Consider the following 25491-nt stretch of genomic DNA (forward strand, 5'->3'; position numbering starts at 1 on the left):
AGAAGAGTATGTTCAGGACTGAGGAGACTCAGCTCTGGTTAGCCCAGAAGAGTTCCTATCAACCACAGATACATAAATAATGGTTTGCTGGGATCTGAGGCTGTCTGCTAGGCAGCTTTACTGTGGAAATGGATTTCAAACACAAAGGACACATCCCAGAGACACCTACCTATAATGCCTTTGTAGTTAGTTGGTATAATGTCTTCATTCCGAAATTTTGCCCCTTGCAGCTTCAGTCTGGTGTTTACCACCCAGAGTGGAGTCGTTAGCAACACATTCACCACTCCTTAAAGACAGAGAAAGACACCTGAGAGCACAGTGTACCTACTAATCTTTGCTGTATTAGGTTATACACAACACTCCATATATCTCTGCCACTGACTTCAGGTAAGGTTTATCTTTGTGCTGGGGTACAGCACATATCACTGCCATTAGAAGCAATTTGGAAGCAAGACTGATAGCAGCACTTCCCCACACAAAAAGAGTGGAGAATTTCTTTACCCACTCAGTGAGGGCAATCATTTGTTGATTAAAAAAAAAAAAAGCATTCAAAATGGCGATTTGGGGGTGGGGATTTAACTCAGGGGTAGAGCAGCAGTCTAATACATGCAAGGCCTAGTTCAATCACCAGCAATGCCACAGGAAAAAAAAAAAAACAAAACAAGGTTACCCCCAAAACAAGGTAGCAGTTTGATATAGTTTTAAACACAATTGTTAAATAAGAGCTTCTGATACCGTGCTAAATCCCTGTCAGCATCAGAGAAAACAAGGATCGGCTCTCATATAAAGTAGCTCACACGGTTTTAAACAAGCATGATCTGGTACTAAGGGTGACAGGTGGGAGGACGGGGTGACATTTCCAAGAGCTTCAACTGAGACCAAATGCTCTCAGAAGAGCTCATCACTCAGAGGATTAGGACAGGCAGCAGCAGGCAGCAGTTACAAAGTGTTACAAAATACTGGGAATCCTTACAAGCACAAAGATGGACCTTTGGCCCCCCAAGGCTGCCTCAGAGCAGCACAGTGAGCCAGATGCTTCTTTGAAAACACATGGTCCCAGTTGAACAGCATCTTGAGATAGTAAAACTTCCTCATCGTCCTGAAATGATTAAAGAAAATAGCATACAGAATTGTAACAAAGCTCCTGACAAGTGGTGTACACTTGGTCACTAAAGGTCAACCAACGACCAAGCAGTGGGTATGTAAATGGAGCTGTTTGGCTGAGTCCTGAACAAAGAGGAACAATTCTAAAGAAGAAAAAGTGGTGTTGTCATTGTGTGTTGTGCCCCCCCCCCAAAAAAAAAACAGAGGGGGAAAAATGTTTTCATTTAAGGAATCTCAAAACACCCTATGGAGAAAACAGTTTAATCAAGGATAAACTTGGTGAAGCAGCCAAGAGACTGAAATCTATCCTTCCATTTGTTGCGTACAGTTACCAAAGAAGTTTTTCTGCTTATTTTCCTGATGGACCAACATATTTCCCCCAAATAAAAAATAGCATCAAGTAATCTTATGAATTGCATTTCTATAGCTTCTGAGTCTATTCATACATTGTCTTGAGGCTTTGATTATGATCTTAAAAATCTGTGCCTGCCACAGAAGACCCTTGCTAGACTCTTTCTAAAAAGGCACCAGTGCCCCACAGCCCAAGATACAAGCTCATCTGCCCAGAGTTCAGAATGGACACCTACTTGATAATGTACACTTCACTTCACAAAGACAAACCAGTGATTGGGGAAATCAGTCCAGAAAGTGCTAGTAAAAACAGTCAGCGGCTTTTGTTCTCTCTCTCTCTCTCTCTCTCTCTCTCTCTCTCTCTCTCTCTCTCTCTCTCTCTTTCTCTCTCTCAAAGAGAAAGAAAAGACAGGAGAGCTTGGAACCAACGAATACCATAGAAAAGCAGTGTATGCACCTTCCCAAACAAACGAAATGCACTGCCCATTAAGCAGATCCTTTGGAAATCAACATCCTTCGGGCTCTGTTCAAGAAGTAGGCATACACAAAACACCGGAGGGCAATGCAGCCAAGACTACGATGCAGCCATTTCCTTAAGCTCTGTTTCCACGTGCCCATTACTAACACAGCAGAAAGACTGAAGGGTCTGTGGACAGCCTCAGGTACCAAGTGCACCACGATATTTAAATGAAGGGATTGAAAGATATTCCAAAGCTTCCAATCTGAGATGGTCAAGTACTTCCTTCATTCTCTAATTCAGAATGGATGGGGAAGTGCCTTTTTACAGAATAATTTTATGAATTCTGGGGAGGAATATGCTCAAAATACTTGACAATGCTTTTTAAAAACTTCATCAAAATTTGCAACTTACATAATCAAGCAAATGGCAGCATTCCAGAACGACTCATGACTAACTCCAGTCACTAATAACACACCACAGGCAGCCCCTCAAGGGAGCTGGGGCAGCACTCTTGTTAGTTCCAATCTGTGGGTGTTACTTCAGCTGAGTACTAATTAATACTCTTCTTACCTAAGGGGAGGAGGTTATTTTTCTTTGGAGTATCTATGAATTTACTTTTTCTTTTTCTTTTCAATAACAAATCCTTTAGAAGAAAGCAGAACCAAAATTAAGATCTGTGAAACTAACCAAACCCCCCAAAACCACTCTCCCACCATGGTAAAGCAGCCAGGGAACACTACCCTAAATTCAGCAGCTATTATGCTCATTTTTAAATGTAGGCTCTTGGAGGCTGGAAGGGGTTCCACTCTGATATTCACTTACTCTTCTAAAGACTATCCTTGAGTGTCACAGGAGAGAAAACTGGGTCCTGTTACCATATCTGGATAGACTGTCACAGACTGCTGTCTGTCTCCCCAGCCAATCCACTTTCAGAGAGAATCATACAAACCACTCTGGTCTCCAGACCCACTCATTCTAATAGCCATTTACTGTTACCACTCAAAAATGACCTCTTTTCTCTGACAAAGAAGGTTGCAGAGTTTATCGTGTAGCCACTGACCTGAGGTTGCATCCTGTGCAATTTAAATACATTTGCTCTATTGTACATCACACTGTATTCCTCCCTGGAGAGGCAGTGGGTATTTGTGACTTTCATCTGTGTACTGGCTGGTTTTGTGTGTCAATGTGACACAAGCTAGAGTCACCAGAGAGGAAGGACTCTCAGTTGAGGAAATGCCTCCATGAGATCCAGCTGTAAGGCATTTCTCAATTACTGATCAACAGGAAAGTGTCCAGCCCTGGGTGGTGCCATCCCTGGGCTGGTAGTCCTGGGTTCTATAAAAAAGCAGGCTGAACAAGCCAGGGGAAGCAAGCCAGTAAGCAGCACCCCTCCACGGCTTCTGCATCAGCTCCTGCCTCCAGGTTCCTGCCCTGTTTGAGTTCCTGTCCTGACTTCCTGCAATAATATGGAAGTGTGAGAGAAATAAGTCCTTTCTCCCCAGCTTGCTTTTTGACTGTGGTGTTTCATCACGGCAGTAGCGACCCTGAGACAACCTGCCGTTCTGTTTCGTTTCAGTCTATCTTCTTTTGGATAGGGACTGCTTTCTGAGACAAGATCTCACTTGTGTGTCTTCTCCCTTGTTAACTTGCCCACTGTCAGCTAAATTCAGAAACCTTTCCAGGATAAAGCAGCAGATGTTGTTCATCCTCACACCAGGAATAACCGGGGGGACGTTGCTGTTTACTTCTGAAATCTTCAAGACAAACGGCATTGTTAAGGAGGGAGGATGAAACTGTGTCTCAGATGCACAATTGGGAAGTGTGTAATGACAGCTGATACAAGAAAATGTCCAGGGCTGGGGAGGTGGAGTTCAGATCCTCAGCACCCCAGTAAAAAGCTGGGAAAGGATGGCTGTATGTGCCTGTAACCCTAGTGCTATGGGGGGGAGGGGGGGATGTGGCTAGCCTACAGAGAAATGGGTGGGTTCCAGTGAAAGACCCAGCCGCAAGGGAAAAAGGCAGAGAGCTATAGAAAACAACATCCAATATCCTCCAGTCTCCACACATATGAACATAGGTAACATGCATGCACATGTGCATACACGCACATACACACTTAAGTAAATAAATTTTAAAAAGAGAAAGAAAATGGCAAATCAAGTGTGGAAGGTTAAAGCAGGAAGGTCATGAATTCAAAGCCAGCAGAGTCTATATCGTGAAAGCATGTCTCAAAAAGCAATCCTCTCCATCAAAAAAGAGAATGAAATCAAACAAATGGCAGATGAAAGCCACAAGTCTAAGCCACTGTCTCCCTAGAGAGGCGTGCAACATGATGTACAACAAGAATAAACCTAACTGGCCAGATTAAGGTGGAGGCAGGAAGTACATTCTCAACTCTGAAAACTGGCATTCAAAAGTGCTGCTGCGCAAAAATCACAATTTCATAAACATGGCAAACAGTCTTCATTTAAGCTGTCTGTAAGATACTATTTCCAAATTTTTCTACATATGTTTATGGGATTTTTCTGTGGAAATACAATAAATAATAATCTAAGTTTCAAGTAGAATCTGAATAACAAAGCCAGCAGTTCTCAACCTGTGGGTCATGACTCCTTTGGGGGTTGAATGACCTTTTCACAGGGCTCACATATCAGATATTCTGCATATCAGATATTTACATTACAATTCGTAACAGTAGCAACTGTATGAAGTAGCAACAAAAATAACTTTTGTTTGTCTGTTTTTTGAGACAGGGTTTCTCTGTGTAGCCCTGGCCATCCTGGAACTTGCTCTATAGACTAGGCCGGCCTCAAACTCAGAGAACTGCCTGTCTCTGCCTTCCAAGTGCTGGCATTAAAGGCGCGTGCCACCACCAACCCCCAGTGAAAATTTTATGGTTGGGGGTCCCCATAACATGAGGAACTATATCTATTAAAGGGTCGCAGCATTAGGAAGACTCTGAACGCCAGGCGGTGGTGGTGCTCATGCTGGCACATTCGAACACTGTCACCGCAGCATCAGCAGGTCAGATGACACTGACCAGGCTGGCCTCAAACTCACAGAGATCCACCTGCCTCTGCCTCTCGAGTGCTGGGATTAAAGGCGTGTGCCACCACCGCCCGGCCAACCTGGGAATTCTTAAAGGGTAAATTAGGCTTAAAAAAATAAAAGGGAAAAAAAATCTTCCTCATGTTAAGAATCAGAAATATCACAGTGCAGGGAGTTAGGACCCTGTTTAGTGCTACTATGGATGGCTTGAAAATGGAAAAAATAAATGAAGGGATAAACCACTTAGCTAGGATTGACAGAATACCAGTTTTAATTACTATCAGTTTGATAATTCATAATTTATCCTTAAACTGGTTTGATAACCATGCCAAATATGAAAATTTGATTAATAAGATACAAACCTTAGAAAGACTTACTATTGACAAGATTCAAGCTTTAGAAAGACTTCCTATTGATAAGATGCAAGCCTTAGAAAGATTTACTAATGAAAATAAGAAAAATATTCAGACAGAGCCAGAGGAATTTAGAGTGGAACCTACCACACCATTGCATTATGAAATTGAAGAGGAGTGGCCCAAGGTTATTAAAAAACCAACTTTAGCCCATCTAGATACCATACAAGAACCACCACCAGATTATAGGCATCCCCAAGGCTATACAGAAGTTGATTGGAATTCTGTAGAAGTTTTAGATTTGAAGAGATTTAAAGAAGCAGTTGTTTCATATGATATGCATTTACCATTAGTGAAGTAGATGTTAAATCCATGGGCAACTCGGAACAGAATTATTTTTTAAGACTGGAAAGATTTATCTACAGCAATATTGGAAGCTGGCCCTAAGTTACAATGGAAAACATGGTAGAAAGAGGAAGCTAGGATCATAGAACAGTGAGGTAGGACTAGAGGTATGGAAATTTCCCAAGACCAGCCTCTTGGTGAAGGCTAGCATGCTTATTTGCAAAGAAAGTTTATATTTGATGATCACACCTTGGCATTGTGTTATGTAGGATCTTTGAGTGCTTGGAACAGGGTTGAAGAATCAGGAAAATAGACTGAGTCATTTACTCAAATTATACAAGGCCCAAAAGAAGCCTTCACTGATTTTTTTTTTCCACAAAGATTGACTTCAGCTGTAAATAGAATATCAGATCCAGAAGTTTGACAAGTATTAATTCAGTCCTTGGCTTTTGAAAATGCTAATTCAGAATGCAAAGGAATAATTAGGTCTCTAGAGACAAGATCAGCACCAATAGATGAATGGATTAGAAATATGGCTGATATTAGATCTCACACTTATGATGGTGCTTTGATATGAAAGTAATTTCTAGAAAATTTAAGAAAAACCAAAATGTCAGATGTCTTAATTGTGGTAAACAAGGTCATTTGAAAAGGGATTGTAGGCAAGATGTTCCTAGAAACAATGTTTTTTCTAGAGATAATCCAAAAGAAATCCCCAACCTTCTGGAATATGCAGATGGTGTGGCAATGAACAGCACTGAACAAATGAATGCAGATCAACAGGGGGCAGACAAGGATCAGGAAACACCCTGAGAGGCCTCCTGCTGGCCCCAATATCAAATTTGGCTCAATCATCCCCTGTCAGCATCAGAGAAACTCATCCACAGAGCAATCAAAAGACTATTGTTAAAAACCACACTCCTTTGGATGTGATCAAAGACAGAATAACTTCTTTAGATACAATAAAAAATTCAGAAGAGACTAGAAGACAAGTATTTTGGCAAACTGCTATAAATGATCAAAAACCAAAGCTAAAAATACACACAAATGGCACTGAAGTTGAGGGTACAAGTACAGACGTAACAACAATTTCACCAAAACCTTGGCATCCAGATTGGCCTCTTAGGTAAATGTTGCCGGGCGGTGGTGGTGCACACCTTTAATCCCAGCACTCAGGAGGCAGGAGGAGCTCTGTGAGTTTGAGGATAGCCTGGTCTACAGAGTGAGTTCCCAGACAGCCAGGGCTACACAGAGAAACCCTGTCTCAAAATTAAAAAAAAAAAAAAGAAAGAAAGAAAGAAAGAAAGAAAAGAAAAAGAAAAAAAGAAATCAGAAAAATAAAAAATGTTAACGTAATAATTTAAGAGCCATAAATAAATCAGCCAAAGGGCTCTTTACAGCCTGGAATTCCCTTGCCTTCTTTATTACCTAAAGGATGGTCTACTATAGTGATTGACTTAAAAGACTGCTTTTTTACTATACTTTTACAAGAACAAGATAGAAAAATTTGCCTTCACAGTGCCTACTTATAATAATTCTCAGCCTGTTAAAAGGTATCAGTGGAATATTCTTCTATAAGGGATATTAAACAGCCCCACCTTGTGTCAATATTTTGTACAATAGCCATTAGAAATAATTTGTAAACACTTCCCTCAATCTATAATTTACCATTATATGAATGTTATCTTACTAACTGGTTCAGACACAGATACCCTAAAAAAAAAAAAATGTTTGAAGAAATAGAGAAAAATTTGCCTTGTTGGGGATTACAAATAGCTCTTGAGAAAATACAAAGAGGAGATTCTATTAATTACCTAGGATATAAGATAAGCTAGGTTTACAAAAAATTCAACCACAGAAAGCACAAATCATGAGAGATCAATTATGAACTCTTAATGATCTTCAAAAATTGCTGAGAGATATTAACTGGCTACGGCTCACAACTAGATTAACAACTCAAGAACTAGGTAATTTATTTCAAACCTTAGATGGTGACAAGGATTTAAATAGTCCCAGAAAATTAGCAGCTAATGCTGAGAGAGAATTGGCTTTGGTAGAATAGAAATTACAACATGCACATGTAGATTGTTTGGATCTAGAGCTTGATTCCATTCTGGTTATTTTACCTTCTACACATTCTCTGGCGGATATTTTTAGCACACAAACAGAGTAAAAACTTAAAGACCTATGTCGAAAGGTTTCTGAATTGATTCTGAAAGGAAAATTGAGACTCGTCAATAAGCAGGAATAGACCCAGGATAAATTGTGCTATCTTTTTCTAATGCTGAAATTGCCTCATTATGGACAGAAAATGAACGTTGGCAAAGAACTTGCAGTAATTTTGGGGGAAAGATTAGCAACGAATATCCCTAAAGCAAGAGATTTCAGTTTATAAAGAGATCTAACTGGATCCTTCCTCACATTGTATGGGGAACATCAATTTCTGGAGCCCCTATATTCTATACTGATGCAAATAAATCAGAAAAGGCAGGTTATAAACAGGAAAAATAAGTGGCTCAAAGCCCTTATGATTCAAAAAATTTAAAAAATCAGAATTAGCCGGGCGGTGGTGGCACACACCTGTAATCCCAGCACTCGGGAGGCAGAGGCAGAGGCAGGTGGATCTCTGTGAGTTCGAGGCCAGCCTGGTCTATAAAGCTAGTCCAGGACAGGCTCCAAAGTTACAGAGAAACCCTGTCTCGAAAAAAAAAAAATTAAATTAAAAAAAATCAGAATTATATGCTATTCTCATGGTGTTATTAGATTTTCCAGAACCTCTTAATATAGTTACTGACTCTCAGTATGCAGAAAAAGTTGTTTTACATATTGAAACCACTGAATTTACTCCAGATGATTCAGAATTAACTTTATTTATTCAACTACAAGAAATAATCAGGAATAGAAATCATCCCTTATATATAACACATATCAGATCCCATACAGGCCTACCAGACCCTGTAGCACAAGGTAATGATTAAATTGATCAGCTATTGGTAGGAAATGTGCTAGAAGACTCAGAATTTCATAAGAACCACCATGTTAATAGAAAGATTTGAAGAAAGATTTTTCTATCACTTGGTAACAAGCCAAGGAAATGTCCCACTTGTTCTTTGTATAGCCAAATTCCACTACCCACAAGAAGTAACCCAAAGGGTACTCAAAAGAAATGAAATTTGGCAAATGGACACTTTTCATTTTGTGGCGTTTAGAAAATTAAAATACGTGCAGCATACCATAGATACTTATTTCTTTCTTTCTTTTTTTTTTTTTTTTGTCTGTTGCTTAGTTTTCATGTATTTGTACAATCTGTAAATTTAGTTATATTGCATAATGGGCAAGAGGACACACATTCTGAGATTCCAATTTTCTGTATATATTGAAACTTGTTTTGTGACTTAATCTGTGGGCTATCCTGGAGACTGTCCCATTAGGTGACAGAAGAAAGTGCTGTTGGATGTCAACTCCATTTGGTTGACAGTCTAGTTTTAACTCTGATTTCCCTCTACTTATTTAGGATTTCAATGGGCAACTGCCGTGGACCAATCCTTTTCTACACTATCAATATGTATTACTCTCATTGGTTAATAAAAAGCTGACAGGCCGGTAGCTGGGCAGGAAGTTAGGCGGGAAAGCCAAACTGAGATTGATGGGAAGGAGGGCAGAGTCAGAAGAGATGCTAGCCAGCCACCAAGCAAGCAGGACATAAAAAAAAAAAAAAAAAGAGGTAACAAAGCCATGAACCACGTGGTAAAACATAAATAGAAAAATGGGTTAAATTAAGTTGTAAGAGCTAGTTAGTAATAAGCCTGAGTTATCAGCTGAGCATTTGCAATTCATATAAGTTTCTGTGTGTTTGTTTGGGACTGGGCAGTCGGGATAGGAAAACTCCACCTACAGGCAACTGCTTTGAATTCTGAAAAGGTTGATTCACATTTATAAGAAGTTACGACCCAGCACTTGGGAGGCAGAGGCAGGCGAATTTCAGTGAGTTTGAGGCCAGCCTGGTCTACAGAGCGAGATCCAGGACAGGCACCAAAACTACACAGAGAAACCTTGTCTCAAAAAACCAAAAACAAACAACAACAAAAAAAAAAGAAGAAGTTATGGCCATCATGGGGATACCTGTACAAATTAAGATTGACAATACTCCAGTATATGTCTCTAGTAAAATAAAAACTTTTGCATATTACAATACAAAGCATATTACAGATTTACCATATAATCCTACAGGACAAGCAGTTATAGAAAGATCTAATCACATTTTAAAAGATATGCTTAATAAACAGAAAGGGATAATAAAGATCCCCCGGAGATCCATTGCACAATGCTTTATTAACTTTAAATTTTTAAATGCTAATGAGAAAGGAATGACAGCTGTGGAGAGACATTGGATAACAGAAAAAACTGACCTCAGAATGGAAAACAGGATATGTGTTACAATGGGGAAGAGGTTGTGCTTTTGTTTCGACAGAAGAAAAGTTAGGAATACCATCAAGATTGATAAAAATTAGATTCGAACAAGACAGACCTCTTGATTGGGAGAGGCAAAAGTTCATCAAACTACATGGCCATCCCATCTAAATTAACTTATAAGACTAACAAATGTCTTTCATTTGCTCAGACATAACCTGCCAAAAAGGGAAACGTCCCAAAGTTAGAGTTGGGGCAGGTTTTTTGGGGGTTTTTTTTGTTTGTTCGTTTGTTTTTTGTCTTTCCAGGAGAATAAAAGCAACCAACTAAAGACTCTAAAGACCACTGGACAAATAAGACATCTGAAGAAGAGAACAAAACATCCAGAGAAAATGTCCCAAGAAAAAGAGCAAATTGGCTTAATGGTATAACACATTTCTAACAGAAAAAAATTCATAAATCTTCTCTAATGTTTGTTTCTGCTGTTCTCTAAAGATACATAAGGGCAAATGATCTTTTTGTAGTCCCAACTGAATTAAAATTTAAAGCTAGCTTTGGAGTTGGAGCATGGCTCTCTCCTTCTCTAAACCCAAGCATGCTTGTTAAAGAAAAATCCAAAGTCTCTGCCTCATGTCAGAAGAGTCACCTAGTATGGGACAGAAGAAAATCAAAATGTAGGGACTGTTATATTGCACTAATCTCATAATACTTCGGTTTTATTTCGACTCTTTAAAACTTTTTTTAAGGTACAAATATCTCAAAATTTATAACATATATATATTTTTAAACTTTCTGTCATGATATTAATGATCATATAAGAGTACTAACTAATTCTAGAAATAGGCTTCATCTAGTTTCCCATACATGATTTTGGGCTTGAGTCTGAAGCAGGTAATTGGGAATTAAGCTTGTGTACCCCAGATGTATTTAATAGATTATGGTCCTATAACATCTCCGGGATCTGCTGCATATGACATTTAAAATGTTTTAAGTTTTCTGCACTGAACTGTGACCATTCCTAACAGCAACCTTTGAAGTCTCCAAAAGGAAGATGGGGCCCCACAATGAGGAATCCACCTAGAATGTGGTAATGCCACTAAGCTAACAAACACCATCCAAATATCACCTTTGGACTACAAACTGCTCAGGACAACTTCAAAGTGGTTTGCTAAGATGGTCCAGTCTGGTAGACTACTCCAGCCAGGACTTCAGATAAGCCCTGCACTTTCCCATCACACCGAGACTGGACAACAGCTAGCCCTCCCAGGACCTGATCTTTATCTCAAAAAAATTTCAGGGTCCCCTAACGACTACAAGTGGCACCCATATGTGGGACACCCACATCCACATAAGACCCGAGAAAGCTTAAAATAGCTTCTAAACACACAAAAACAGAGCCAAACTTGGCTTCCTACTCTCGTGTCTCCTATCCCAGCTACAGTACAGAGAAGCATTTCCCAGTCACTGCCTGCAGGCTTTAGCTGCCAGCGTGCTGCATGGCAGGTTTGGGGTTTTGCTCATGTAGACAAAAAAGGTTACAAATCCTTAGTAAAGACAGATCCACATGAAAAAAACTTCTAAACGGGTTATAATGTGTTTAAAAATATACAAAGGCTTGGAAGAGAAAGAGTAGAGACAGTCATAGATTAAAAAATAGTTTAAAAAAGTCTTTAAAAAAGGAATAGATTAAAAGATATATGATAAGCCATGTAAAGATAGAAAATATACAGAGAATGTGTATTCTGTATGTTATTGTGTGGTCTTTAGATTTTCTGATTGCTAATAAAGAAATGACAGCTGCTAAGATACATTGGATTATGAAAACTGCTATATTAAACCAACCTACATATTTTAAAAATGTTCTGACTTCAAAATGGAAGTCAAAAGATATGTTACTTTGGGGAAGAGGTTATGCTTTTATTTTCATAGGAAATGAGAGGCTGTGAATTCATTCTAAGTTGATATGGATCAGATTTGATCAAGGAAGACCCCCCTAAAAATCCTGGCTACAAACATAAAGAAATAAACCTAGAAAAACTACAAAACATGTAATGTATATTTTACCTGCTCAAACATAAAACATAAAATTATTTTTAACTGACTTGTACACCATATATTCCATACCTGTAATGTATGTTACCTATAAAAGTTTATGTATTTTCTGAACAAGGGGTCAAATACCAATAAAAAGAGATGGCTCAGGTGATCCAACATCTCAGAATGCCTCTGTTACAGTTTGTGAGTTCTACATCCAGAAGAGCTTCAAGGCTGCTGGCTGAGATGATCCAGTCTTACAGACTACTCCAGCCAAGACTTAACCATTATCCTGATGCCAGTACCTCCAGACAACAGGGCCCAGTCTTGAAAAAACAACGTCCACATTTCCAAAAGATAAATTATGAATGTTTGTTATCATTTAAGGGGGGGTTGGTTACAAGTTGTTATTGGTCATAGTAAAAAAGAAAAAAAGGCTAAACAAAAGAGTTAAATTCAAAGATCTCTTTCTAAAGGGAAAAGAGGGAGATATGATACAGAAATAATGAAATAAAAGGGTAGATTATTGAATCTACTTTAATCCAAAAAAAATTATTAATCTTAAAATATTTTACATTGGTATGGGTTTTGGTTTATTGATGCAAATTTAAAGTTAATTTTGTTATACTGCATGTATGTTTCTACTCTTCTTTAGGGTATTGTGTTTACACAGCTCATTTAAAAATGTAATATATAATTAAGAAATACAAATTAATAGTCACCTATAATAGTCAAACTTATAGTCATGTCAGGTATGTTTTCAAGGTCATACACAGATGTATTTAGATGAATATGTCTTTAAACACTTCAAAGACCTATAGAATATGGCATTTTAAATGTTTTAATAACATAAGACTTTTCTTGACAGTGAGACATGTCTGCTCCTGGCAGCACCAATTTACTTCAGAAAAGAAAACGAGCACTGAAGAAACTCTGAATAAAGTTTGCCTTCTTTATGTCAAAAGGTAGCCATCTGGGAAAAGAAACTGCCCTGGCCTCAACTGCTGACAGTATACTGTCCAAGTTGTACCAGCAGGATGAAAAAAAAAAAAAATCAATTGCCAAACTTTGCCAAGACAAGGAAGGACAGTCTGTGAAAATTCCCTGCTTCTCAAAAATGTCTGTCAGCTATACTAGGCCTGTAGGCCAAAAATGGATGCCCCAACATTACAGAAGAACTTTGGGTGACTGTTCAGACAGCCAGATATCCCTGTTGTTAATTAAGGTAACACTTCACCCTCTGGGATCTTTGATGGAGTTGAAGACTAAATAATAGTCATAGTTAAAGTTGTCCTTAGTTATGATAAAAGGTAAATTGAGTATAAAACTTTAGAATTACAAAGATAAGATAAATAACATTCTCTAATTTTGCCAAATACAAATGGACTGGATATTGTAACTGTAATTCTTACTTGATAACTATTTGTGCTATAATTTTACTATGTTAAAGTTAAAACCTTCCTTTTGAATTAGACAAAAAAGGGGACATGCTGTGGAACAATCTTTATACACTGTAAATATGTATTGCTCTAATTGTTAATAAAAAGCTAATTGGACAATAGCTAGGCAGGATGTTGGGGGCAGAGAGAATGCTGGGAAGAAGGGCAGAGGAGTCACCAGCCAGATGGAAAGGAAGCAGGACATGCAGGAGAGGTAAAAGCCACGGGCAGCACGTAGATTAATAGAAATGGGTTAATTTAAGTTGTAAGAGCTGGCTAGAGACAAGCCTAACCTATCAGCCAAGCATTTATAATTAATAAGTCTCTGCCAACACACTTGAGAGGAGTTCCCAAAGAGATCCACCCCCATGTTCATGAAGCACTATTCACAACAGCAAGAGGTAGACTCAACCCAAATGTCCATTAGCAGATGAAAAGATACACACAATGTGATGTATTCCTACAACAGAATACTATCTAGATACAATAGGGAAACATATGTCAAATGCTACAATATGGGTGGACCTTGGGGATACCACTAAGTGAAATTAGCCTGTCACAAAAGAAAAATACTATATGACTTCACTTATATGCAATATCAAATGTGGTCAAATCTTTAAAGGCAGAAAGTAGAATGAATGACGGTTACCAGGTGCTGAGGGAGGAGAGATGGGGAATTTACTTAGGGGGTATGAGGTTTGTAAAATGAACCTTAGTTCATTCTGGTGTCAGTTTTAAAATGCAAACATACTTCACATGACTAACTTACCTTAAAATGGTTACACTAGCAAATTTTATGCTATGTACTTTTATCACATTAAGAAAACACATCAGAAAAACTGGCCATATTCCCTACAGCACTACTGGGTCCTAAAAGAATCTCTTAGAGGATACATGAAGCACAGATAAATATTAAAATATAAAAATATTTTATACCCAGAAAACCTTGTTACCTGCAACAAATCCAACCACCAGATCTTTTCCTGTAGAAGAACGCTGACCTTTGACCCATATTGCTTTGAGGCTATTAAAAGTGTAGAAATAGACAAAATTGGAGCAGCAGAGACTGGAAATAACTGGAAACCACCCTCGGTACGGTGCCAGACTATGGAAAAAACACAATAAGCAAAGCAAAGGTCATGGACAAAAGCCATAGGAAATTGCCAGAGAAGCTTAGGCTCACATATCTGAATGCCTGGTGCCAATCCCTCTCCCTGGGACGTCTATAAGAGGCAGAGCCTTGCATGAGGGACTAGTCACTGGGACAGACCTTGAGGTTTGACAGCCCAGTCCCACTTCCTGTGGAGGCAATGTGATCAGCTGGCATGCCTGCCCTACTGTAAAACTGTCTTCACTTGTAAGTCAGAATAAACTCTCCTTCCCTTAACTTGGTTCTAGCTAGGCACTTGGTCACAGAATTGAGAAAAGTAACTAATATGAAGCCCAGGAAGTCTGGTCTACGGACAGTCTCAAGGTTTGAGAAGAGCAGGGCAGCTGCAGGACCTTAAGAGGTTCTCCCCATGGGTGCTTAGAGTTGTAGGAAAAGAGACATGGTCACACAGGAAGTAACCAAATCACATGTCAGAAAGCATGTGGACAATATGAGGCCAGAGAAAGATGGGGAGGGGAGAGCAAGAGAGAGAGAGAAAGAGGTGGGGAAAGGAAAGAGAAGGAAAAACAGAGAGAGGAGGAGAGGAGAGGAAAGGAGAGGGGAGGGGAATGGAGGGCAAGGGAGAGGAAAAGAGAAGAGAAGAGAGGAAGAGAGGAGAGAGAGGGAAAGAGGGAGAAAGATGGAGGGAGAAGAAGAGAAGGAGTGGGGGGAGAAGGGAGGGAGATGTTTCATCATGCTGTCAGCCTGAACCTGAACTCCTGTCTTAAGCAATTCTTCCCCAGCCTCCTGTAGAGCAAGAACTACAGGCATGTACCATTGTGCTACCTAGGCACTCATTATTCTTACCAAGAATGAAAACCCAGTCTAACCATGAGGCAAATGTAAAACAAGAATTAAAACTCATATCTTTAATCTCAGCACTACAGAGGCAGAGGTAGGTGGATCTCTGTGAGTTCAAGGTCAACATAGCAAGTTCTAGGCCAGCCAGGGCTACATAGAGAGATTCTATCTCAAGGGGGAAAAAAAAATTAAAAATGGAGGGGAGAATATATTAAAGTGTCATTGGCATAGAGGTTAAAATGTTTTGATGCATGTAAATGATTATTTAAATAACTGAAAAAACTGTGTGTGATATGCATGTGTGTGATAGAAGCATAGGGAGGGCAAGTGTGAGCATAATTGGTAACATAGTAGAAAAGAGGTCAATAAAAGTGTAAAGCATACAGTGGTACTCTTTGTACCAATTTTAGTTTTGAAATTGTTTGCAACTCTGAACTTATTTCAAAATACAAATTCAAAGAAATTAAAAAAAAATAATAATGCAATCTGTCTGGATGCAACTGATAGAAATGAACTGAGAGAGAATGTTTGTGTGTCTTGTGTGGTGTGTGTATGTCTTATATGGTGTATATGTGTGCATCTTATGTGAAGTGTGTGTGTGTGTGTGTGTGTGTATTGTGTACCCTAATAAAATTTGCCTGAAGACCAGAGAACAGAACAAGCCACTAGATTAAACATAGATGCCAGGCAGTGGTGGCACACACCTTTAATCCTAGCACTTGGGACACAGAGATCCATCTAGATCCATCTGGATCTCTGTGAGTTCAAAACCACCCTGGACTATATGAGATTGACTCAGTCTAGGAGAGAAACAGAGCCAGGCAGTGGTGACACACACCTTCAATCCCAGCACTTGAGATCTTACATCTTTAATCCCAGTATGTGGGAAGTCACATGACTTCAATCCTAGCAATAGGAAGTAAGTAATACGGTGGGCGGAGAAGGGTATATAAGGCGTGAGGAGATAGAACTAAAGCCTTTTCGGCTGAGGAAGCTCATTTGGCTAGAGGCCTATTAGCTGAGGCTTTTCAGGCTGAGGAGTTGGTGAGGTAAGAGGTGGTAAGAGGTGGTGGCTGTGGCTTGTTCCTTTGTCTCTCTGATCTTCAGGCAAATTTTGTTAGGGTACACAATATATCACCGTGTGTGTGTGTGTGTGTGTGTGTGTGTGTGTGTGTGTGTGTGTGTGTGTGTTTTATGGGGTGTATATATGTGTGTCTATATGAATTGTGTGTGTTGTGTGATGTGTGCTATTGGCATTTAAAGTAGGCCCTGTAAAGACTAGGCAAACATAGTGAGCTGAGTCCTCAACTCCTAAGCAACAATACCGTTGTTTTGTTATACATTAAATTTCCTAAAAGGCTCCATAATCAAAAACTCCAATGGTGGGGGCTAGAGATGACTCAGCAGCTAAGGGTATTTGTTATTCTTGCAGAGGACCTGGGTTTGGTTCCCAGCATGCAAGCAAAATATTCATACACAGAAATAAATCTAAAAATAAGGATCAAATAACTAACAGATCTGTAAGGAATTACAAACAGATATGCCTCTATATGTCAGGCAATTACAAACTCTCAATACTATAAGCCTATAAGCAGGGACATCTGAGTCCTGGCATGTGAGTCTCCTAAGAAACCAGTCCAAGAGAGTTGTGAAATGGGTACTTACAGGCCTTCTTCCTTAATAATCTCCAGGAGCACTGCATGCGTAGTTTTTGACTTTCTTTTCTCATCAACTGTAAGAATGAAGAGAATCATTATTTCTAGCATCAGCAAGTTTCACTAAAATGTCATCACTCCACCTGCACAAAATCTCACTTGCCTCAGATCCTCCAGTGTGTCTGGCCATGGCTTACTTCCCCAGAGTAAATTCCTTGGGTTTCATCTGTTATTCAGAATTTTAATTTAAACCCTCATTCCACAGTAAAGCAGAAATGCTATTTCTGGGGTCATTATAGTGTTCTTTCTTTCTTTTTTTTTTTTAAAGACAAGTTTTCTCTGTGTAGCCTTGGCTGTCCTGGAACTTACTTTGTAGACCAGGCTGGCCTCGAACTCAGAGACCCACCTGCCCCTGACTCCTGATTGCTGGGATTAAAGGCATGTGCCACTACCACCTGGCTTCAGTGCTCTTTCTTAAAATATTTGTTTTATTTTATTTTTAATTATATGTATGTGTGCCTTTGTATTAGTGTGTGCACATGAGTGCAGGTACCCTTAGAGGCCAGAAAAGGGTGTAGGATCTCCTGGAATTGGAGTCACTAGGAACTGAACTTGGATCCTATGAAAGAGCAGTACATGTTCTTAAACACTAAGCCATTTCTCTAGCTCCATACAGTCTCCATCTGTCCTTCTTTCCCTTCTTCCCTCCCTCCCTTCCTCTGTGACTTTATGTGTACCACATGTACACAGGGAACCTTGCAGGACAGAGGGCATCAGAGCCCCTGGACCTGGAGATACAGGCAACTATGAACCTCATGATGTGGGTGCTGGGAACCAAACTTGGATCCTCTGGAAAATCAGTAAATGCTCTTAACTGTTGAGTCAGCTCTCCAGCCCCATATAGTGCTCTTTTTAAAACTAACATGCATGTTCTCACTTTTATTCCCACACCTTATAAAACAGGAAATAGATTGCCTTCTCTTTTTTTCAAAAAGATTTACTGCGGATCTCTGTGAGTGTGAGGCCAGCCTGGTCTACAAAGTGAGTTCCAGGAAAGGCACAAAGCTACACAGAGAAAGCCTGTCTCAAAGAACCAAAAAAAAAAAAAAAAAATCAAAAAGATTTATTTTATTTTCTATGTATGAGTATTTTGCCTGCATGTATATGTGCACTACATGTGTGCCTGGTGCCCAGGGAAGTCAGAAGAGAGTGTTGGATAACTAGAACTGGAGTTACAAATGTTTGTGAACCACCATAAGGGTTCTGGGAATTGAACCCAGGTCCTTTGCTAGAGCTACAAATGCTCTTAATTTTAACCTTTGAGCCATCTCTCCAGCCCCTACTCTCTTCCTTTTATAAAAGAGGCCAGGAAAACAAAAGCAAAGTCAGGATTAAAACTCAAGTTTCAAGCCAGGTGGTGGTGGTGCACACCTTTAATCCCAGAAGAGCCAGGCGTATCTCTGTGAGTTCAAGGCCAGCCTGGTCTACAGATCAAGATTCAGGACAGGCACCAAAACTACACAGAGAAACCCTGTCTTGAAAAACCAAAAAACAAAACAAAACAAAAATCAAAAACAAACAAAAAACCCTCAAGTTTCAAAAGTTCTGGCTTTGTGCTGCTTACTAACCTTAAAAAAAAAAATCCCAGAAGGACAACATTCTCATTTTTGTGCATTATCTCTGAAACTAATATCCACTTCAATTAACTTCAAATTTCCTGCCCATACTAGAAAATTAATCTGAAAACATAAAGATGTGGAAATGAACCAATTTCCTCAGAATTAAAATTGGTACCAGTATATCTTATGAAATGGCAAGTTAGTCAGCCCCTAATAAAAGCAATCTGGCATTTACTCAAAATCACACATACATTTACCCTTTATTCAGAAGAAATCCTGTAAAATTTACAGAAACAAAATGGCCTATGAACAAATCTATTCTTACATCATATTTGCAAGGACAAAATAAAAAAAAGTGGAACAACCCAAGAATTCTTCCACAATAGGGCAAGGGTATGCAGGTTATGGTGCATCCACACCAGACTACCTGACAACTGGAAGACTGGATGAAGAGAAATACTCTGCTAGGCTGAAGCTGGGAAGTCTGGAGGGCTGGAGAGACGAGTCAGCAGTTAAGAGCACTGCTGCTCTTCCAGAGGACCCCAGGTTCAATCCCCAGCAACCATGGTGGCTCACAACTGTCTGTAACTCCAGTGTAGAGAATCTGGTACCTTTTATGGTCTCTGTGGACACCAGGCATGCATGTGGTACACAGATACACATTGAGCAAAACACCCATATACATCAAATAAAACCTAAAAAGTAATTGTTGAAATGCATGGTCTGGAACAAAGTATGCTTTTTGTGTGAGTAAGGTGGAAAATCCAGAAACTACATTACTTGCTTGTTATTCCATAGAGTCGGAAAACCAGGAAAAGCTGGCTGACACTGTCTCAGGCTTCCCCTATACACACTGTACTCTAGACTCTGCAAACATTCTCTTTGCTTTGCTTTGCTCTGCCTCTCTCACTCTCTCTTCCTCCTTCCCTCTCTAAAACAAGGTCTCAGTACAGCTCCTGTGTTCACACGGTCCACAGGCCTCGGCCTCTCAAGCAGCTGTGACTGCAGGTATGACACAGAGCCCACCCTACGCCTGCCATTCTGAAGGACGTCCAAATCAAGAAACCTTGGGGCTGGAGAGATGGCTCGGCAGTTAAGAGCTTGTACTGCTCTTGTAGAGGACCTGAGCATGATTCTCAGCATATCAGGTGGTTCACAACTGCCTGTAACTCCAGGGATTCCAACAGGTCTGGCTTCTGAGGCCATCTGCACTCATGCACACATATCCCCAGATGCACAGCATATATATAATTAAAAGTAATTTTAAATGCCGGGCGGTGGTGGTGCACGCCTTTAATCCCAGCACTCGGGAGGCAGAGGCAGGCGGATCTCTGTGAGTTCGAGGCCAGCCCGGTCTACAAAGTGAGTTCCAGGAAAGGTGCAAAACTACACAGGGAAACCCTGTCTCGAAAAACAAAAAAAAAAAAAAAAAGTCATTTTAAAAACTAAGACACACACGCACACATCTTTCCTAGCAATGAAGACACCAAAGAAACAACCCAAAGTCAGTCAGTGTTAACTGCAGTGGAGAGGGGTGAAGAGGGAGTGGAGGTTTCCCTGTACAGTACTCCTTCCTATGTGTTTTACTTTGTGAATCATGTAACTACCTACCTAAAAATTCTAACTGCAAGCAGTAGTCACAAAATGTTTAACCTCTGAGCTAGTTTTCAAACTCTCTTTATGCAAGTTGTGGCATCAGTTTATAATTTCAAGTTGAGACAGGTGTGTTGGCGCATGCCTTTAATCCCAGCATTTGGGAGGGAGAGGCAGGTGGATCAGTTCAAGACCAGCCGCGTCTACATAATGAGTTCCAGGATAGCCAGAGCTACACAGAGAAACCCTGTCTCAAAAAGCCAAAATGATGATGATGATAATAATAATAATAACAATCAAAGTGATAATAACCATAACAACAACAATAATGATAATAATTTCAAGTTTGAAAAAAAAATAGGAGAAAGAATTACAGCAAAGTGCAAAATCCTGTAGTGCTAGAGATAGGTTAGGAGCACATGTCTAGACTAGCAAGGACAGCGGGTGTATGTTTCCACTGTTTCCCAGTCTCCTTCCTCTTTTTAGAAAGCCTCATTCCTTTAAAAATGTCCAGTTTAAGCCTCAAAAGTCATCCTGGAAACAGAGCTCAGGGGTGCAGCACTTGCCTAGCACATGTAAGACCTGAGCCTGACCATCTACTGTAAAACAAAAGCCATGGGGTGTTAGACCAGGCTGGCCTCCAACTCAAATCCACCTGCCTCTGCCTCTGAGTGCTGGGATTAAAGGTGTGTGCCATCACTGCCAGACAGGGACTGATTCTCTTAAGACATCTTTGTTTCCAAGGTCAATCCTGCTTGAACTTGCTTGGCAGGTGTTAAACAGCAGTGGTGTGAGTGCAGTCCAGATTTCACTGCCCCCTCATCCATCAGGTGGCACACTGCCCTAATGCAGACATCTATTACATGCACAGCATACTGAAAGTACATTTCCCACTTGCCTTTGAAACATCTTTTTTTTTTTTAATAACTGCTAAGAAAAACCTTTTCAAGTGTGGGCTTGCTATATGGTAAAATCAGTGACACAGATTTCAAAAGGGAGGTGTCTTGGTGTACTGGCATGAATAAATGAGCTATATGTAATCATTTTAGTGTGAGGAAATCCTCCCGCCCTGGGTTCCCTGGACTTAACCCTTCAGGCCAGGCTTTTCTGTTGTAAAAGACTGCAAAGCCTTTGTATTGAAGAATATGTTTCTTTCTATTTTTAATAATTTATTCATTTTATTTTATGTGCATTGGCGTTTTACCTGCACGAATGTCTGTATGAGTGTATTAGATCCCCTGGAACTGGAGTTACAGACAGTTGTGAGCTGCCATGTGGGTGCTGGGAATTGAACCGGGAACCTCTGGAAGAACAGCCAGTGCTCTTAACTGCTGAGCCATCTCTCCAGCCCAGAAGAATATGTTTCTTAAGTAGTCACTAGTCAGTTTATAATAGAAACTGTTCCTGTACACTTAGTATTCAGGCTTTTCTGACTGCACATTTGGTAACTCCCACTGTGGAATTTTCTACAGGTGACTCTCTTTTTTCATTAATAATACTGGAGGGAGGAGACACCCAGTGGTTGAGCACTAGACTAGCTGCTTGCACAAAGCTCTAGGTTCAGCCCCTAGCACAGAAAGAGAAGTGGGGGAGGGATCCAATATTTAAGTCAGGTGCAGTGGTGTATACCTATAATGCACAAACTTTAGAGGTGGAGGCAGGAGGATGAGCTCATGCTTAGGCTCTAGAGTGAGTTTAAAACCAGCACGGGTTATCTATAACCCTGTCACAAAACAAGCAAGCAGAAGACAGTGGTTATGTAAACAGTGATCTTATCTTGGTGCAGTATGTACTAGAGAATGTCTGCGTCCCAACGTCAGAAGACCAGGAGTGTGATCAGTACTCACCCTGAAGTCGAAGTCTAGCGGTATCCAAGGGAAAGAACACTGTCATGGCAGTCACACTTCCCTGCAGAGTTGAAAAAGGACTTTAGCCATTACACTAACTTACACATGGGCCACAACTTAAAAAAATGTGGTTTTTAAATTTTTTCATTTATTTTACGTGTATAGGTGTTTTATTTGCATGTAGGTTTGTGCATTATTTGCATGAATGATGCACTGTAGAGGCTAGAAGAAAGTGTCAGGTTCCCCAGGTCTGGAGTTCAGATGATTACAGGATTATGTGGATGATGGGAATTGAACTCAGGTCCTCTGCAACAGTAGCCAGTGTTCTTAACCACTGCGTCATCTCTCTAGCCTCAGACTACACCTTTTAAATGATCCAAAACTCATTAGTACAGTTAAATTAAATTCTTACCAAATAACCGCAGTACTTTAATCTATTGGGATTATTCATAATCAGACTTCTATTATTAGATACTTAAAAAGGAGAATTTAATTTTCCAGAAGAAATTTCTTCTGTTTCTCCGATATTGAAAAAGAAACAAAACTATAGCACATTTGAAGACAACAGATAAATAGAATTGATTTTTTTTCCTCAGGTCAGTTGCTACTATAAGGCCTCTGATACTGCCCAAAATCAAAATAGTCATTAACTTAAAAATATATTCTAGGCCAGGCGTGGTGGCACACATCTTTAATTCCAAAATTCAGAAGGTAGGGACAGGCAGATCTCTACGAGTTCAAGACCAGCATGGTTTACATAGCAAGTTCCAGAACAGCCAAGGCTACATGGCAAGACCTTGTCCTAAAGACCAATGAGTGCGTTCGTGTTCGTGTTCGTGTTCGTGTGTGTGTGTGTGTGTGTGTGTGTGTGTGTGTGTGTGTGTATGCATGCATGCATGCATGTGGAGAACAAAGGCTGAAGTAGGGTTTCTTACTAGTGGCTGTCCTAACTCCTACTACTTGTGAAAATGTCACATCTATGTAGTTTATTAATTAGCTGACCTTAAAACAGCTGATTCTGCCAGGCGGTGGTGGCGCACGCCTTTAATCCCAGCACTTGGGAGGCAGAGCCAGGAGGATCTCTGTGAGTTCGAGGCCAGCCTGGGCTACCAAGTGAGTCCCAGGAAAGGCTCCAAAGCTACACAGAGAAACCCTGTCTCGAAAAATAAAAAACAAAACAAACAAACAAAAAAAACCAGCGGATTCTATTCCCAGCACTAAAAAAAAAGCAAAACAGAAGAGTAAGTGGGAACGAGCAACACAAGGTGAGAAGGATTCGCACTGCTAACTTCAGTCAGGGATTGTGGGCAGCTTCTGGTAAGTGGTCAAAGTCAGGAAACTGTTTTTACCCTAGAGTCTTCAAAAAGGAACACAGCTCTTCTTTTTTTTCTGTTTATTTATTTATTTATTTATTTATTTTTTTGTTTTTGTTTTTTCGAGACAGGGTTTCTCTGTGTAGCCCTGGCTGTCCTGGAACTCACTTGGTAGCCCAGGCTGGCCTCAAACTCACAGAGATCCGCCTGTCTCTGCCTCCCAAGTGCTGGGATTAAAGGCATGTGCCACCACCGCCCAGCTACCCTCTATTCTTTGTTAGAAACATGAATGTGAGGCTTGAAACTTGAGATGTGGGTTTCTAATTATAGCAATACAGTGTCTTAGACAATGTGCTGCCCAATACCTAGAAATGTTGAATAAAATATAACAAATACCCTTCTCCTGCTTATCTCAATAGACTAGAAAGTTAAAAAAAAAAAAAACAAAAAACCTGGAGGGCTACATATTAGACAGCCACAGGGTTAAGCAGGTTCTTCTACTTTAAGTCTTCAGGAACTTTTTTGTTTTGCTTTGTTTTGCTTTTGAGATAGGATTTTTCTGTGTAGTCCTGCCTGTCCTGGAACTCTCAGTAGAGTAGGCTGGCCTTGAACTTAGGGATCCACCTGCCTCTGTCTCCCAAGTGCAGGAATTAAGCCATCACCAGTCACTGTTTTGCTTTTGAAACTGAGGTAAACTTCATATAGTACAAAACTAGCCATTCCGGAATACATACTCAGGGCTGAGGCTGTAGCTCAGCTGGCAGAGCGTGCCTGCCTGAAAGGCACAAAACCCTGGACTTGACTTGTCAGTTCCGCATAACCTGGGCATGGTGCACGCCTGCAATCCCAGTACTTGGTAGAGGCAGGAGAGAAGTTCAAGATCATCTTTGACCATTTAGCAAGCTCAAAGCCAGCCTAGAACATGAGACTATATTTCAAAACAAAAGTAAAAATCAAAGAATACAATTCATATGCAAGTACTCTCCATTTCCCTCTCTACTCAGCCTCTGGCTGCCACAAATATGTTTTCCCTCTATTGACATACACATTCTGTGTAATTCCTATAAGAAGAATCATGTAACCCACACCCATTTCTTTTCCCACACTCAGTAGTGTGTGTCAACTGCTCATTCCTCATGGATGGGTAAATTTCATCATGTGTATGTACACTACACTCATGTTTCAGCATAAGACAGAGGCAGTGGCTGGGCGTGGTAGTGCACGCCTTTAAATTACAGTACTCAAGAGGCAGAAGCAGGCAGATCTCTGAGTTTGAGGCCAGCCTGGTCTACAGAGAGAGTTCCAAGATAGACAGGGCTACACCAAAAAAAAAAAAAAAAAAAAAAAGACAGAGGAAGTGATGGTATAACATTCTCAATGTACTAAATACCACTGAAGTGCACGTTTTAAAATTAACTTTGTTAAGTGCACTACACCTCAATTACAAAATTAGTCCCATCAGCCTGATGTAATAGGGACTGCCATCCTGTCCGTTTTACAGATAGGAAACCAGCTAGAGAGGTTTAGCAGTTTCCCTAGCAAGATCAGAACTCAAATCTGGCAGCCTCTTCAAAGTTCACACTTAACCACTACTGTATCTAAAATTTGAGACACAGGTATTTCACACACTGGGGACCTGCCGTATTTGCTTCTTCATCAAGCAAACACAGAGGGCTGTTTTTCACATGCACTGTTACCTGCAACAAAATATTTATTTTATATTCACGCCTTATACCGAGTTACACAAACACATGGTTTTCAGAATCTGAATTAAATTCCTCTAAATACATTCATCTTTTCCTGAGAACAATTTGTTCACTTACACAAAACGGGAAGACACAAATGAGAGAGCAGTCCTGATGCCCCATGCTGCTGTGCCAGACAGACATAAAATAAACCTATTGAGCCCACAGAATTCTAACTATCCGAGTAGGAGTGCTATTGCAGACAATAATTACAAATTACAAGA

At 40.1% G+C, this 25491-nt stretch overlaps 1 protein-coding gene across 1 annotated transcript in view; it reads right to left on the reverse strand.

Moving 5' to 3' along the window:
• Nucleotides 1-25491, reverse strand: part of Slc25a17 (solute carrier family 25 member 17) — a 46812-nt gene that overhangs the window by 8916 nt on the left and 12405 nt on the right. The window contains exons 2-5 of the mRNA XM_052748397.1: nucleotides 22210-22270; nucleotides 17161-17227; nucleotides 14498-14649; nucleotides 170-286 (exon numbers count right to left, since the gene is read on the reverse strand). Coding sequence (XP_052604357.1) covers nucleotides 170-286; nucleotides 14498-14649; nucleotides 17161-17227; nucleotides 22210-22270 — 397 coding nt within the window. The remainder of the gene's footprint in view (nucleotides 1-169; nucleotides 287-14497; nucleotides 14650-17160; nucleotides 17228-22209; nucleotides 22271-25491) is intronic.

The sequence above is a fragment of the Peromyscus californicus genome, unplaced genomic scaffold (genome assembly GCF_007827085.1).
Source record: "Peromyscus californicus insignis strain IS unplaced genomic scaffold, ASM782708v3 Scaffold_20__1_contigs__length_68692818, whole genome shotgun sequence".
Classification (NCBI taxonomy): Eukaryota; Metazoa; Chordata; class Mammalia; order Rodentia; family Cricetidae; genus Peromyscus; species Peromyscus californicus.